The 17,910-nt window shown below is 42.7% G+C and overlaps 1 protein-coding gene across 45 annotated transcripts in view; it reads left to right on the forward strand.

Moving 5' to 3' along the window:
• RIMS2 (regulating synaptic membrane exocytosis 2) overlaps window positions 1-825 on the forward strand; it is a 595,904-nt gene extending 595,079 nt beyond the window's left edge. For all 45 annotated transcript variants that reach the window (XM_013064767.2, XM_045078009.1, XM_045078010.1 and 42 more), the window contains 2 exons: window positions 6-145; window positions 548-825. In XM_013064767.2, the coding sequence (XP_012920221.1) occupies window positions 6-145; window positions 548-766 (359 nt within the window). In that variant the 3' untranslated portion in view covers window positions 767-825. The remainder of the gene's footprint in view (window positions 1-5; window positions 146-547) is intronic.
• Window positions 826-17,910: the final 17,085 nt, after the last annotated feature.

Raw genomic sequence — 17,910 nt, forward strand, 5'->3', positions numbered from 1 at the left:
CCAAGCACCATATGTGAAGGTGTATCTGTTGGATAATGGAGTCTGCATAGCCAAAAAGAAAACAAAGGTGGCGAGAAAAACACTGGAACCCCTTTACCAACAGCTATTATCTTTCGAAGAAAGTCCCCAGGGGAAGGTTTTACAGGTATTTACTGAATGATTTCTCCCTTATATAGGAAATGGACTCAGACCTTAGACCCACATGTCTTACCGCATTCCCTTCCATTGCTCTCAGCTGAAATTCTTGGGAAATGGCAAAGCAGTGACCCATGTTATCAAGCCGTGGATGCTGTGGTTTCCTTTCCAGTGAGCTAGAGACTTGCCAGCCCCTATCAGACACAAACTCCAGTTTCCCCAGACTCCTTAGGATGTGAACACTCTAGTACACTTTTCCTCATGTGCCTTTATCCCAGCACTATCCCAGCAATTAAAACACAACTGTGGAGTTTGATGTTTGATGATACATGTTGACCAAATGTATTTTATTTTGCAAGTTTCCATGTGCATAATGATGCTGACCTCACTCTCCTTTTTCTTTCGCCAACAGATCATTGTCTGGGGAGATTATGGTCGCATGGATCACAAATCCTTTATGGGAGTGGCCCAGATACTTTTAGATGAACTGGAGCTATCCAATATGGTGATTGGATGGTTCAAACTTTTTCCCCCTTCTTCCCTAGTAGATCCAACTTTGGCCCCTCTGACAAGAAGAGCTTCCCAATCCTCTCTGGAAAGTTCAACCGGACCTTCTTACTCTCGTTCATAGCAGCTGTAAAACTGTTGTCATAGCAACCAGCGTTACAAAAAAAAAAAATAAAAAACAACCCACAGGTCGCAAACCCTGGTAACACTGCATGCTTAATGTTATGTCTTCTGAGCCTGTTTCTAGGGATACAAAGCGATCCTGTGTTCTCAGAGGAAGTTGCACACATTGTGCCCTAAAGATGGTCCTCAGGTCAAAGAGCAGAGTTATGAAGAACTATCAGGCTTGGAGTTCAAGAACACTTGAGTTTGGGTCCAATCTGAAGCCATGGATTAATCTCAAAGAATCAGTCAGTTTCATGCAACAAAAGCCCTTTTCAATGGCACCTTTCTATTTTTATCGTTCCTTTTTCTTCATTTCTCTGACCCCAAAGCCCTATTATGCCACAGAAATGGAGCTATACAGTCATGAAGCCATGTTACGAGTCAAAGAGTGAAGTCCTCGGAAGCATCAGGTGAAAAGCGGGAGACCAAAGAAGTGGTCCGGAACAGACATCCGCCCTCCTCTGCACAGGGACCAGGAGCAGCCCGTCCAGCGTAAGCCGTGGCCAACTTCAGAGCTCCAGCAGGCACGCCACTCCCTAAGGCCACGATGTGTTGGACTCTGAAAAACAAAATTCTGTGGCTCCACTGTACTGAATGAAATTAAAGAAACTTTTTTTGCATGGACACAGATTAGCTGAATACTTAAATTATTTTCTTGGGGCTGCAACTTGCAAAAAAAAAAAAAAAGAATAAAAATCAGCCATTTTCAACAATTTATATTATTTTTAAAAATAAATTTCACTATTGCATGGTTTTAAAAGGGGAAGAGAATGCAACAGGGTGGCACAAAGACACACCATGTTTATTCTTTAATCATAGTCTGTGTTTTGGCAGACATTACAAATGAGAATACTTTCTAGAAGATACTTAAAATTCTCTTTATGTGACAAATAAGCATACTATATTCAATTTATTTCCATGTTAAATATACAAATCTTATAAAGTTCAATATGTGCAAATTGTTCACATCTTTCTTCCTCTTCTCTGTCTCACTTTTCCTCTCTTCTCTTTTAATCTTTCATTTTCTTTCTCCCTACCAGAGTGAACATTATACTAAAAGATCACAAGTTTTTGACCTGATACTCCTTATACCCCCTGTTTGATTCAGAGCTGTAGATGCTTCTGAATTTATGAATTTCTCAAGAGAAAAAAAAAAACACCAAAAACTAAGAGCTTTCTTTATTTCAAGCATGTTGAAAAGGATTTTGCAACATGACTTGGGAGTACATTCAAGTAAGTCAGCATGTATTTGATAAAGAAGATATTTGAACTTTTGCAATTTATTGTACAGTGCATGGGACTTTTCTTTTCACCTTCAAAGTTCAGTTTACAGGAAAACCCTAAAATCATGTGCCCATTGTAATGTCTAATAAATTTGTTTTTAGCACCAGCATTATTCATACAGGGGTTAAAATATTATTTCTAGAAGGTCTTAGGTTTTGTTTTTTAATTAATTAAAGCAATTTCTTTAGCCAATTTCCATTTACTATGTGAATAGAAAAACACTGCTAAAAATTTGGAGCCTGAAACACAGGGCTGTTTATTAATTCATTTTTCTGTAGTAAAATACAATTTTTCACAAATTATATTTCTAAAGAAATATAGTAAACATAAATATGCAACAAATAATTTTAAAGCTCCAATTTTTAGGTGACTCAAAGAAAGTCAGTCTGCCTATTAATAGTTCTTTAATGCCATCACCAAAAGTCTACACCCCGAGTCCCCCAAGGTCAAACCCCTGCCTTTGGTTTTACAGACAGTCATTACCATTGGGTGGTGCTGCAAGGTCAAGTTTCTCTTAAGTTCCCCTCTTGAGAGGAAGAGTCACTGATTAATATAATGAAGCCACCCATACTTTCTGTTTCTTTACGTACACTTTGATAACACATTCCTACAGGTTGATTTTAATTTCTTGCAGAAACTTTTGAAATTCACATACATACCACTTAAGGCCATGCACAAAAATTGCTTTCTTCTTTCTTTCTTTTTCTTTTTTTTTTTTTCCTTTTTAAATTCCATGCTGACCATTAAAAACCATCATGCTTGATATGGTGCAAAAGTTAAAATGAGTATCACTAAAAATGCCTTCTCTTTATGTGGTGCAATATGAAATACACCGAGACTGTGTCTTGACCTTGTGTGATCTACGATGGCCCCAGGTAAAGTTGTCAAAAGAACGAATAAAACTCTATGGAAATAATTTAGACACTTATGTACCAGCAGCAATTAATTTAATAGACCTGTAGTGTCTATACTTTCCCTTAGAATAAACGTTTACCATTTTCCTGATACGAAGATGCAGTCACATAATTTTTTGTGCATATTCCTATAAAAATTATTTCTAATTTTAATAAGAAGGACATGACTGTATGGAATATTTGTACATACTTGTCATTATGCAGTATTTATTTAAAAAGTGGGTGTATTTTTTTTTAATTTTCACATGTCTGCACCTCGACTTGTGGTTTAGTCGTGTAAATAGCACTACTCCAGTGACCATTGCTGCCCTGTACATAGTATGTTTTAAAAGTAAAGGGAATTCCAGTTGGGAAAAAAAAAAAAAAGGGCAGATTAGTCCTGTAACGAACACCAACTAATGTAAATCACATTCATTCTGGTGATGGTATTTAACACTTTAAATAAAACATTTTCTTTACAGACGTTGTATGCATGGCTTTCTCTGACTTCTCTTCTCCCCATCTCAAGCCTGCTGCCGCTTTTCCCTGAACACACGCGTTGTTTCAAGACAACAAAATCATCTTTTCTTACTTCTCCATGACAGAAGCAGCTGGTTGGTCTTAGCAAACAGCCCTCGGTAGAGCGTGTTTTCAGAGTGCCAAAGGATCTCGAACTACACCAGTAGAAGTTGCAGCTTTTCAAAAAAGTGGTTATTCTGTGTGGGGTAGAGACAGATTGGTGTTCTGGATTGAGGTGCTTTCTGTTAAGTGACTCAGCAGCTCACAGAGTCTCAGAGCAAACTGAGTGAGATTTCTGAGTCAGTGTCCACCCTCCACGGAGAGCAGAGTCCTACTAGAGAACCCCACGCAGACGCTGCCGTTTTCTGGGCGAAGGTGACAGGAGTGACAGTGGGTTTTCCGCCACTATGTCAGTTAAGCTTTGTTGGGGTGGGGGGTGCTTTCTCTGCTGGGGAGACATCTGTGCTAACACGGTGGGGAACAATCTGTCCAGAGACCAGCTTCTCTCCTGTGGCTCCGGGTGGGAAGGTTTCTCCATCTCCTAAGATGGAGGCAGTTCCTCAAACTGGAAGAAAAAACTCCAGCAGAGCTCTGATGGAAGTTTTCCCTGGCTGTAAATTTAGAAGGGAGCTTAATTATTACAAATCCAAACCTAGTTCTCTCTCTGTTCTTGGAAATCACCATTTCTTCCATTTCCAAGGACTCCATTTCAGCTCAGTCCTCCATGCCTATCCCAGATTACTTTTCATTATTCCATTCCATTCTTCTATTCTAACTCCTGTTATAACACCCCCTTGCCTTCTTTCTATGTCCTCTCCTGAAAAGCCCTTCTACCTCCTCAAAAACCGATCCACGCTGGTCCCTCCCTGCAACCCCTAGCTCAGGACGGAGCTCCTCTGGAGCTCTTCCTGACTGAACCCCAGCAACAAGACTGCTGTTGATGCCAACACCTTCACTCTCCCAGGAACTGCCAGTCGAGGCACCACAAGCAGCAGTAAAGGATGTGGGGGTCACTCTTGCAGGGGCTGACAGAGGAATGGTCAAAACATTACCGAAGCTGTCTGCCCATACTGTCTGACTCCCAAGAGTATAAGCAACTGACTTCTACATCACAAACCAGTTTGGGTTTTTACCTTTTAAATTAGACTTTAAGGACTCTAAGGACTGGTTCCTGACTCTGCCAGTTACTTACATTCTCCTTTGACAACGTCACTTATATTCTGAGTCTCACTACCCACAGCTGCAAGTAAAGCTACCCAGTACGTTGGGTTGTCACAGGGATTAAACAAAATACCGTATAAAGAACACAGCACCGAGACTGTTAACTATTAAGAGCATAAATAATTGATTAGGAGGTTTTAAAAACCAACTCTTTCTTTGCTGGTCTGTCTCATCGAAGGCACAAGTCTTCCTAAGGAGACATGTTATTTTCTCTGGACACTCAGGGCCGCACTGGATTGGAAGGTAGCTGTGCTGGTCTCCCTGCAGACCACGTCTGATCTTCCCTGAAGAAGAACGTGCCCCCAGTGGGTTCAGACAATCTATCATCAGGGCTCCATAAAAGAAAGACTCCAGGAAGAAATCTCAGCAAGTCAGCTCAGGACCTCCTCAGAAAGGAGCACTTAGCAGACAGGGTTGGGCAATCATCCAAAAGATGGGACCTTAAAAATACCCTGGGAGAGGTCACTGCACTTGGGCTGGCTCTCTGTCCTGGAAAGTCAGTGATGGCAACAGAAGCCCCAGGTCCTGAGAGATCACATGACATGGGAGCAGGGTGACCTCAGAATCCTGAGACAGCCCTGAGCTCCTTATCATGCATCTTCTCTGATCGTTTCCTAGGCAAGAGATCGGTCAGGCTATTCTCTGCTTCTCACCTCCAGAGTCTGGGCTCCTCTTTTGTCATTAGTCTGGCTGGTGGGATGCTGAGGACAACAGACTTTCTGGGTGTCCAAGCAAAGGCAATGAGAACCCCTACAGACTACACGGGGGACTGGTGATATACTAACATACCCAAACCCTGACGCTGATGACCTAAGCGCTATCTGGGAGTAATGAACAGCATGACAGCAAGAAATTGTGTGTTCGATCATCCTAAGCCTTTCTTAGCAAATTTCAAGCTCTTGATGGAGAAATTTTGGAAATTGTGAGAAAGTGTATGTGTTGCCTAGTTCATTCTTGACTTATTATAGCCAAGAACTTTGTGTGCTGACAGATAAAACAAAAAACAAAAAACAAAACAATGTTTTGGTGGTAAGGGGGAACAGGACACGGGCTGACTCATCCTGAATATTCTGAGTTCTGACCAGTGCTGAGCACTCGAAGTTGATAATCTAGTCTCTAGGTACAAACTTGGTGCTTGAAGACTTAGAGAAATAATCCCAAGCTCACAAAATCAAAACTCTAGTTCTTCAGCCTTTCTCAGAAAAAGCGATAGGGTATAATCTAGTCTCGGGTCTTTTTTTTTTTTTTTTAAGATTTTATTTATTTATTTGACAGACAGAGATCACAAGTAGGCAGAGAGGCAGGCAGAGAGAGAGGAGGAAGCAGGCTCCCTGCTGAGCAGAGAGCCCGATGTGGGACTCGATCCCAGGACCCTGAGATCATGACCTGAGCCGAAGGCAGCGGCTTAACCCACTGAGCCACCCAGACGCCCTAGTCTCGGGTCTTAAAATGATCTAAGAGACAGGCTCTTCAAATATCCAGGAATCATTTCTCTTCCAAGTGGACGGGTCCTCAATCTCTGGATACCAATAGGGACATCTTTTCTGTCTTCTATCTTTTCTAGGGTCATAACAAATCACATTTCCGTTCTCAGGTGTAAATACTGTGACTTTTCATTCGAAGCTGTGCCTCAAACACTATCACTCATTTTTCACGATACCAAAGAGGAAATGGGGGTTGGGAGGATTAAAGAGGAAAAGAAGAGCATGGGAAAGGAGGGGACGGGGAAAGAAAAGGCCCCTGAACAACTTCGTCCTTAATGAGATTTGGTCTGTTTTCCAGCTGTCTAGAATGTGGCCCGTTTTCTCACATCTGGTTGGAGTGAGTTTCACAGGTGACTGTGTGAATGCAAATGAGCCCCAGGGACAAAATAGGAACAGAAATAAACACTTGGAGGCTTCTTTTAATGATAAGACTTATATCCAGGGTCTTGCTGGAGAGCTAAGTGTGCCTTGAATGTGAAGGAGAAGGGTCATGGCTTTTAAGCGGACACTCAGAAAAGAGAGAGCCCCTCCAATGGGCTGGAGTTAAGTTTAAGGGACACGAACCACACCCACAGAGAGCAGGACCACAGGGGCTCGGAGATGGAAAGGTCCTCCTCTTAGAACACAGTAAGCAGCAGTGGGAATACCTCAAGGCTGCTACAATATGTGCGTTATTTTTCCTTTCTCTTCCTTTAATATGGAATACCCATCTGGATGTCTTTTTCTTTTTCTTTTTTCTTTTTTAAGATTTTATTTATTTATTCGAGATAGAGAGCAAGAGAACGCGTGCTTGCATGCTTGAGAGAGAGCCTAAGTATGGGCTCAGGGGTGGAGGGAGAGGGAGAAGCAGGCTCTCCTCTGAGTCCGGAGCCAGATGCAGGGCTCAGTTCCAAGACTCTGGATGCAGGATCTGAGCTGAAGGCAGCTGCTTAACCAACAGAGCCACCTAGGTACCCCCAGATATTTTTTCTTATCTGCAGCTCCAGTCATTTTATCAGATGCCTTTCAAACACAGCATTTTGCATTCCCAGGTTATGAAACAAGGTGGGTCTCAGGGGTCTTAGAACGTGAAGGCACCAGAAATCACTTGGCCAGAGACGGCAGATGGCAAGAATTATTCAGGTCTTAGCATCCCAGTGCTTAAAGGGCTGGTTGCCACTTGCTCTAGTCTCCCCTGTATAGTTGGTCTTCTTAATAAAGGAAACCCTGAAGAATACACTGTGGGACAGTACGTTCTCTATATTTTATTTCTCTTTTAAATGGGCTTTATATCTATATATTTTAAAAAATTCTGCTCAAGCACTAGTAATGTCATGGTGAGTAAGACATCATTCCAGACTCCAAAACGACTTCCCTGAATATGACCAGAGTGTATGCTTCCATATCTAAAATAAATCTGTTGTGAGATACGATATACGCTAGACAGGAACACAGAGGAAGAATTGGTTAATATTCTTTAGGAAGGTTGCCTGAAGGAGGTGAGATTTTCTGTTTACTGCTGACTTACTCTATTTGAGCTCAATTACTCATCTGCCACAGAGGTACGTAATGGCCACTTCAAAGAGTTGCGGGGGTTGAAATGACAAAAGAAATGACCACTTCCAATACAACTGAGTATATAATAAGGACTCAACTGAAGTTATTTCTTGTATTAACTAGGAACTGTGTTCAGCATAGGTAAGAGAGTCTACAGTGAAAGTAGCTTGTTCTTCTAAGGTTCCTTCCTGGTTAGAAGATGGCAGCTGTAGCTCCTGCCATCACATCGATAGTCTCAGGAGAGAAAAAGGAGGGAGAGGGAATAGCCACCAGGCAGGTGGGGAAATAGCTTGAATGCTTTCTAAGAAGTTCTGCCCAACACTTCGACACTTAGAGGGGAATGATTCGATATTTGACCATCAAGTATTGTGCTAGCTGTAGGATTTTTGCAGATTCTCTATCATACTGAGAAAGTTACCTTATATTCTCAAATCACTGAGAGAAAGAGCTGTTAAACTTTGTCAAAGCCTTTTCTCCCTTTATTGAGCTGCTTATATGGGTTTTCAGCCATATCCGATACTATATGAATTACGTGGATTGATTTTTCTAGTGTTAAGCCATTTAAAAATCTGGAAAGAAATGCAGCTTGATTATGAAGTATTATCTTCTCTACATATTGCTGGACTCGATTTAATAATGTTTTGTTAAGGATTCTTACTTCTGTGTTCAGATATTGGTCTTTAATGTTCTCTCTTTGTAATATTTGTCAGGCCTGTTATCTGGGCTACAATGGCCCCATGAGAAAAAAACTAGTTGGCAAGTGGTTTCTCCTCTATTTTCTGAATAGATTTGTGTAAAGCTGGTATTATTTCTTTCTTAAATATTTGTCAGACTTCACCAGTGAAACCAGCTAGGTCTGGAATTTTATTTGTGGGAAACTTTTTATTACAAATGAAATTTGTTAATAAATTAAAGGCTGCTAAAGTATCTTTCAGCGTTGGCTATGATTTCCAACCATTTGCTGACTTCATGTAAGTGGCTGAATTTTGTCTTTATAAAGATATTTGAACTATTTTTTGCCTTCCTTTAAATTTCCATAGAATTTAAAATAATGGTCCCTCCCTTGCTCTTGATAGTGATAATTTTCTCTTTTTCTTAATCAGACTTGCTAACGGTTTATCAGTTTTGTTACTCTTGTCAACATGCCAATTTTTGGCTTTGTTATATTTCTATATTCTATATTGTTCTCTTTTTCACTGATTCATTATTTCCTACCTTCTACTTCAAGTTCGATTTTTCTCGTTTCCTAAGGTAGAAGCTTGGATCACCGACTTGAAACCTTTCTTCTTTTCTAATATCCTTCTAGTTATACATATCCTTTTCCACATTGCTGTAACCGCAACGCTCAAAAATTGACCAGCATTTTCACTGTCATTCAGGTAAAAGACTTTATCATACTCTGCAATTGCTATTTGCATCCATAGTGTACAGTCCAGTTCCAAGGATTTGAGCATTTTCTAGGTTATCTTGTTATTGATGTCTTCGTTAATTCTAATTGGACCAGAAAACAAATTCTGCAAGATTTTGATTGTTTGGTGTCTATGGGGACATATTTTATTGTCCGGGATATTGTTTATCTTGGCAAACAATCCTGGTGCACTTAAAAGAATGTTCTTTCTGCAGTTGCTGAGTGTGGTGTTCGCGTTCTGTAAATGTTAATTAGGTGGAGTTAGTTGATATTATTGCGAGAATCTTCAATATCTTCCATCAGTCACTGCGAGAGGTAATGAAATCTGCAACTGCCTCCAGGTGAGTCAATTTCCCCCTTTCACTCTTTCAGTTTTTTTCCCTCATGTTTACTGAGCCTCTGTTACGAATGGCATAACGTGTATGATTGTTGTCTTCCCGATGAATCGCATCGTTTTTATTACACAGTATCCTTGTACAACCGATCCCTCGTCTGGAATTTTACTTTGTGTTGAAATACTGTTACCAGCCTTCTGGCACTCGCAGCTTCTACCCTTCACCTACACATGCGAGTTCATGCAATTGAGTCCCTGTGTCCTTCATGACTGGCTTTTGCTTTGCAATCTATTCTGATACTTTCTTCCTTTTCTTGGAAAGTTTAATTCCTTGATATTTAGTCCCACTGTTAATATGGCTGGGTTTAAGTGTACCCTCTCGATATTTCTTGCCAACTTATCCTATCTGCTTTTATCTTTTCTTGTCCTGTTGTTTGGATTAATGTATTTTTTTTAATTCCATTTTAATCTCTCTGTTTGCTCCACATTGATTTTTTTTTTTTCTGGCTGCTTCTAGGTAGATGACAAATGAATTCTTAACTTATTACTGTCCACTGAGAGTTAATATTTTACTAGTTCACTTAAAATATAAGGACCTTATAGCAGCAAAATTCTGTTTATCTTGCCTATCTTTTTTGCTATTGTTATTATTTGTCTAAGCAATGAAACACCACAACACAAAGTATTAGTTTTGCTTTTTTAAAAAATATTTTTTAAAATTTTATTTATTTACTTGACACAGAGGTAGAGATCACAAGTAGGCAGAGAGAGGAGGGGGAAACAGGCTCCCTGCTGAGCAGAGAACCCTATGTGGGGCTCGATCCCAGGACCCTGAGATCAGGACCTGAGATGAAGACAGAGGCTTAACCTGCTGAGCCACCCAGGTGCCCCTTAGTTTTGCTTTAGATAATCAGTTGTCTTTCAAACAAATTAAGAGCAGGAAAAATATATTCATTCTTTCATATTTTTTGATAATATTTCCTATTTCTGCTTTTCTCAATCTGTCGTAGATTCAACTTTCTACTTAGTGTTGGATTTCCCTTAGCATTTCTTACAACACAGGTCTGCTGTCAACAAGCTTTTGTTATTCTGAAAGTAGCTTTATTTCACCTTAATTTTTGAAGTATACTTTTACTGGATAGCTCAGTTTCTTTCCTTCTGTTACAGAATGTTAATGTTGTCATCTCATTCTTGTCTGACCTCCATTCTTTATGATGAAAAGTCAGTCATAATTCATGCTTTTCCCCTTTTTGTAACTTCTTTCAAAAAACAATAAGACAGGTGCCTGGGTGGCTCAGTTGTTAAGGTCTGCCTTCAGCTCAGGTCATGATCCCAGGGTCCTGGGATCAAGCCCTGCATAAGGCTCCTTGCTCATCAGGGAGCCTGCTTCTCCCTCTGCTGCTGCTCCCCCTGCTTGTGCTCTCTCTCTCTGACACATAAATAAATAAAATCTTTTTTTTTTAAGATTTTATTTATTTCTTTGACAGACAGAAATTACAAGTAGGCAGAGAGGCAGAGAGAGAGAAAGGAGGAAGCAGGTTCCCCGTCAAGCAAAGAGCCTGATGTGGGGCTCAATCCCAGGACCCTGGGATTATGACTGGAGCCAAAAGCAGAGGCTTTAACCCACTGAGCCATCCGGGCCCCCACAAAAAAATAAAATCTTAAAAAAAAAAAAAAAGTACGACTGCTTTTAAGATTTTCCTCTTCACATTTGGTTTTTAGCAGTTGCCTACATTTTACATAGATGTGCCTCCGTTTGTATTCTCTTTGTATTTAAACTACTATTAAGTTTACGGGTAGACTTGTTTCATTCTTTGTTAGGGCCGGTCTTGCTCTGTTTTGAACTTTGTCTTCAAGCACGGCCCTCATTCCCAAGGCATGGTCTTTCTGAAGTCACAGCTGAAAGTGAAGTAGGCGGCAAGTGTCTCCACTCTGGCTGATCTAGAAGTCCAACATCTTCCACCATTAGAACACTCAGAATGAGAATTATCCCTGCAAGCCAAAATAATGGAGGATCAGAAGCAAGAGGAGGCCCATGGGTAGGAGGATCTTAAAAAGCAGGCATTTAAGGCTGTAACTGCGTCGCGGTCATGGTGTAGTGTTATGGGGCACTATGGTGGCTCAGTGCCCTGAAGCCCCATCTGGTGGCTGAGTGCCTGGTGGCTCAGTCGGTTAAGTGTCTGACTCTTGACATCTGCTCTGCCTTGATCTCAAAGTGTGAGTTGAAGCCCAGCGTTTCGCTCTGCACCCCATGTCAGGCTCCACCTGATGAGTCTACTTCAAAAGAATGAAAATAAAAATAACGCTCTGCCAGGATGTTTTGCTAGATCTTGAATTTAGAACCATCCTTCAGCTCTAGACTGCCCAAGGTCCTGTCTTATTTTTGTTCTCCTCTTCTTAGATGTCCAAGGGATTCTCTTAATCTTTTTATGTAATATGGGCTTTAACCCCACCCCCTTAACTTAAGCTACCTTGAGTGCGTCTCAAGGTCTCAGTAAAAAAGTGTTTATTTAATCAAAGACTCAAGCTGAAACTGTAACACACCTATCGTTCAGAATATTTGGTAAGCTATGACACCAATCCTTTCATCAAATCTGAGCATTCTGTCACTGCAAGAAGAAACCTAATATACTAAGAAGAGAGTAGCAACCCAAAGCACAGAGGTATTTTCTGGTCATACTGGAAAATTCCTCAGTTCTCTTGGCTTCAGTTGTAACAGATGATATAAAACAGTGGTTCTCAAACTTGAGTGTGTATCACAATCACCAAGAAGGCCTTGTTAACATGTAAGTGTTTAAGACCCATTGCTAGTGTTTTTGATTCAGTAGGTCTAAGAAAGGACTTAAGAATGTGCATTTCTTTTTTTTTTTTTTAAGATTTTATTTTATTTGACAGAGATCACAAGTAGGCAGTGAGGCAGGCAGAGAGAGAGGAGGAAGCAGGCTCCCCGCTGAGCAGAGAGCCCGATGTAGGGCTCGATCCTAGGACCCTGGGATCATGACCTGAGCCGAAAGCAGAGGCTTTAACCCACTGAGCCACCCAGGTGCCCCAAGAATGTGCATTTCTAACAAGTGTCCACGTGTGGTTGGTCAGGGGACCACTGATAGGGAGAGTTCTCAGAGCAAGCTCATGTCTTTGTTTGTCTGTGTTATGCTTCCCTCATGTAGAGAGTCACCAGGCCCTGTTACTCATTACTTTGCAACATGATGTCATCCACAGTCCCAGGGGGTGATGGGTAAGGGTGGAAGCCGATATCCAAGAGCAAGGAGAGGGTTATGAAGCAGTCATTTCATTAACAATGATTTTTTTTTTTTTTGGAAGAAATGACAGCATGGAGATTTGAGTATTTCCGGTACTGACTGTGCCATGAACAAATAGCCATAAATATACAGCTGAAGTCTGACAGTGTCTCTTCAAGATACTATATGGGAAACATTAATGATGTTTCTAATATTTAGGCCATTATTAGCACCCGTGGTATATCTCTAATTCACATAAAATGAAATTTCATAACCCAGTGATGGTCCATTTTCTTATTAGTTATAATACTGAAAAAAACAACAATAACGACCCTCATTACTGCCTAGGCTTTGTTCTCTGTTTTATCGTAATGTGAACTGCCCAAATGCAGTCTCTTAGTCCCACAAATTTTCGGTGAGTTGAGGCGGTACCCTGGTGTTGCTTCACTTAAAAAGAGTTTATTAAAAAAAACACCAAAACTTAAGAGCTGTACTCTGTGGAGAAGCCACAGATGTTCAGGATATGGTGACTTAGGGAGAAAACCCTACTGTCCTTGTAGGGGAGAGGAGACTTCTGCCGATATTCAAGTGACAGCAAGAAGTAGAGGAAGGAAGAGTAAGAGAGGTCAGAGAAGAGCCGTCGTTGGCCAGAGGGATCAAGAGAAGGTTCTGAGAAGAACGTAGCCTCCCAGTATTTTTGAAAGTCGACTTGGGTTTTGACTGTCATATGTGGGAAGAAACGCAAAGACAGGGAATTAATTGTAAGAGCACCCGAGGTAAACCACTCAGACTGTGTCCCATTTATAGTGAGCTACATGGCCTAGCGCTCATGTACAATCTGTACAAAGAAGTCATGGGAGGGATGCCTAGATGGCTTAGTCATTAAGGGTCTGCCTTCAGCTCAGGTCATGATCTCGGTGTCCTGGGACCGAGTCCCGCATCGGGCTCCCTGCTCAGTGGGAAGCCTGTCTCTCCCTCTGCCCTACCCCTGCTTGTGTGCATTCTCTCTGTCTCTCTCAAATAAATAAATAAAATCTTAAAAAAAAAAAAAAGAAGAAGAAGAAGAAGAAGTCCTGGGAGAAGGGGGTCGAGGTAAGAAGAACAAGGTCTCAAATGCCAAATCAAGAATTGAGAGTTTATTCCCCAGATGGTGGGGACACACTGACATTGTTGAGCCAAGGAATCATATGATCTAGATATTTACCTTCAGCACATTAATGAATGGCCAGTGACTAAGAAAGAATAATTGATTGTCAAGTGAAGGGAATAGAAGCCATGAGATGACTCCAGAGGGGGAATAAACCAGGAATGGAGGGACCACGACTGGACCAGGAGGCACTCAGGGGAACAATAAAGCAGGGACAAAATGAGGTCACTCGTTATATAATGTTTATGTTTTTAGAAGTCTGTTGGTACCTCTAAGCATAACAGGAAAGCCCAGAAGAGAAGGGTGTTTTAAGGCTGGGGAGTTAAAGGATGAGCCCAGGTGTAGATGTGTTGGCCTTACACTTCTTTAAGTCAGATAGAAATCTCGAAGGCAGTTGGAGAAGTAGAGCCAGATTCAGAGGACAAGTCAGACTGAGCTGCTGTATCAGTCAGCAGACTGAGCTACTGTAACGAGCGGTGCTGAAATCCGAGGGGCTTGAAACAATGGTGCTTGTTTGTAACCCATCCTCCACATCCATCCCAGTTACTCAGCGACTCAGGTGCTTTGAAGTCTCCATCTCAACACATTTTCAGCAGGGAATGGAAAGGCAAACCAAGGGCTTCCCTGAAGGGACACATGACCCTCTTTCTCACATTTCATTGACAGAAGTAAGTCATGTGATCAATCATTCCTCAGACCAAGTGAACACAAAAGAATGATCCTACATGTGCCTCCAGCAAAAGGACCGTGGAGGGAGGAAGGCACAGCCCAGGAGGGGAAGGCTGTTGCCGCCCCTGAGAGCCAGAGGTCATCAGCCAAGTGGGCAGGAGCTAGCACTGCCTCCAAGGGAGGAGACACAGAAGACACGAGTCAGGGCCCCAGACTGCAGAGCCGTCCACTTCCCCGAGATGGACCCTGCCTGGTCCGCGAGCAGAATGACTAGCTGGGTGGGAGCAGGTGGGTGATCTCGAAGCCTCAAACTCTGTGCCGTCCTTGTGAGGTCGCTGCTCGGACCGGGTGTCCTGGCTGCCTTCCTGGGCCCAGAAAGGAAGGGACTGTTGCCCTCTCCCAGCCACGTTCCCTGTCCTTTTCCTCCGCTATGGATTCTTCCGTCATCCATCTGGTGTTCCTCTCAAGGCTGGCTGAAGATGGTCTCTTGCAGTTTCCAGAGTTAGGTTAGGGATGGGACATGCTGCTGCCACTGGCCATCCCTCTCCGGCCCCACCCCTGCGGGAGGCACCTGCTGCTTTTCTTCCCCAATTCTGTTCCAGGTAGGTCTTTGTTTATGTCACTCCCCCGGTCCCTGAGCCAGAGGTGGGGTGCCCATCCCTGCAAACCTCGAGTGTCTGGCTTCCCACCTCTGTTGAGTTTTTAGTCTCTTGTGCTGTGCCTAAGGGCACCTGGGCTGGAGGGACACTGCTCCTGTCTAGGTGTTCATAAATATCTTCAACAAGCATTAGGCTTTGTGGGGAGGGGACGTCTGAAATGTGAAACAGCTTGTCTTTTTTTCTCCCTCCCATTGTCGTCAATAACTTTTAATGGCCAAATCCCAGATTTGTACTCCCCCCCCCGATAACTGCTAAAACTATTCTCTTCCACCTGCTTTTACTGTAACATGTGGAAAAGAAATAAATGTTGTCCTCCCCCACCCCCCAAAAAGAATTGCGTCTGGTGCTCTGCTGCCTTGGCTCCCATGACCGTCCTCTGGGTGACAAATGATGAAGATGGAGCAAAGCTTTAAGCTGAGAATTTCAGGGAATATTCTTACTTACAGGGCAGTAGGAAGAACACATATTGGGGGAGCAAAATAATAAGATACAGAAAAGAAAAGGGCTCAGTTTAGTCAGGAAGGTTCATGACTGCCAGATCTGGAGATAAGTCAAAGAAGCTGAGGCTGAGGAAAGACCATGAGGTCTGACCTTGAAGGAGACGTGGTTGACCTTCCAAAGAGCTGCTTCAGGGAGGCTGTGGGGCCAAACCAAGGAAGGAGTGATCTGAAGTGGAGGTAAAACATGGGACTATGAAAAAAAGAAGGGAAATAGGTTGTTTGAGGTAGCAGCCAAATCAAAGCCGATTTGCTATGCTAAATCTGACAGTTTTTCATTCATTCATTTAGCAGATCTTTATTGGGCATTTCCTCTTGCCAAGCACTGCTTTAAGAGCCAGGGAGAGACAGAGCAAGATAAGTTTTCTGTTCCCATGGAGCTTATCTTCTAGTGGAAGCAGACATACAATAAACAAGCAAGCAGAGAAATGAATGAGTGAAAAAGAGAGTTTCCAGTTTATTTAGTTCTGATAAAACTGAATTAATTATATTTAGTTCTTCCTTTAAAGGAAGTGATCAGGTAGGTGGAGAGTATGGGCGGGAGGGTATGCGCTCAACTACTCAGGAAAGCTTTCTCAGGACCCGGTGACATATGTGCCCACTCCTGAAGGGCAAGAAATATTGGCTAAGCAAGGATTTGGAGCTGGAGTTTTTCATGGCAGACAGAAGCTCCGATGGAAAGTTCTCATAGAGAATAGATTAGAGGGACAATTAAAAATTCTTGTCCGTGTGGGCGCCTGGGTGGCTCAGTTGGTTAAGCCAATGCCTTCAGCTCAGGTCAGAATCCCAGAGTCCCAGGATCGAGTCCAGCATCGGGCTCCCAGCTACGTGAGGAGTCTGCTTCTCCCTCTGACCTTTTCCCCCCTCTCATGTTCTCTCACACACTCTCTCTCTAATAAATAAATAAAATCTTTTAAAAAATTGCTGTCTGTATGAATATCTAAAAAAAAAAAATGAAGATTCTAGAAGGCCTTTACTTCTCAAGGCCCAGGTTTTGTTCATTTAGAAGCATTTGCTTCTCCTTCAGGAACCTTCTCTGCCACAGACCCTCCATCCATTGCTTGGGAAAGGTTGCTGTAGGGTATAGATCCACAGACATGATTTCGTTCCTCAGTGTTCGTATATTGTGCAGACTTTCTTTTCAGAGTTTTGGAACCAACCCTCACCGGCTTAAGGCAAAGTGCCTCTTCCACTAGTATTCTTCCTGGTTTCAGGCTTGCAGAACATAGTCAAACATTTGTGTCAGTGGGACTCTTCTCACACGTCCCAGTGGGCATAGGGCGCATCTTCCTGGGTCCTCTCTTGTAGTCGTGTGGATTTTGAAAAAAGAAACTTGAACAAAGCCCCACAGAGCTCTGTGACCAGCGCCTGTGGCCTCTGAAGATGACAGCAGTCACCACGGCCATTACGGTCTGAATGAAACTGCACTGGGAATAAATGCAGACATTTAAGATTTTATTTATTTGAGAGAGAAAGAGAGAGAATGAGCAGGGCAGAGGACAGAGGGAGAAGTAGGCTCCCCACTGAATGAGGAGCCCGAGGCAGGGCTTGATCCCAGGACCCCGGGATCATGACCTGAGCTGAAGGAAGATGCTTAACCGACTGAGCCACCCAGGAGCCCCTAAATGCACACATTTTAATTTCAGCAGACTGAAAGATGAATTTGTGTGAACTTATTTCTACCTTTTCATATTCTTTGTCCGTTGTCCCCACTGCCCACCCTGTGGAACCTAAGCGTCACGAGGACAGGAGTATCGTTTTTGCGCGCTGATGGATCCCCAGTTGCTAGAACACTGCCCCACACGGGGGAGGCAATCTGCAAATCCTGAGTGAATCACTGTTTTTTTCTTTTCCCCCTGTTGTGGGACCCTGGCAGGAAGGCAGGCTTTGTTTCAGGCCAGAATTCGAAAGGCAGCCCAGTTCCTGTGTGCACTGGGAGTGCCTGCCTCGCAACTCATTAAAGCCTGTCCTGCTGGGGTTGGAAAGCCCAAGCCTGACATCCCGAGAGACGCCTGTGCTCAGGGAAGCCGACCAGGGACCATGGAGGCCCGGGGTATGGGGAGGAGCCCTCCCCGAGTCCTCTGAGCCCCAGAGACAGAGGGATGGCTCTGGGACAGTGCCAAGGAGGAAGAGTTCCACACATTCTGAGATGAGAAGGTCAGAATATATTATTCTAATTTCCATCAATTTAAACATTCCAAAAAGTATCTTTT

Source organism: Mustela putorius, unplaced genomic scaffold, assembly GCF_011764305.1.
Source record: "Mustela putorius furo isolate JIRA1106 unplaced genomic scaffold, ASM1176430v1.1 tig00000228_pilon_pilon_pilon, whole genome shotgun sequence".
NCBI lineage: Eukaryota > Metazoa > Chordata > Mammalia > Carnivora > Mustelidae > Mustela > Mustela putorius.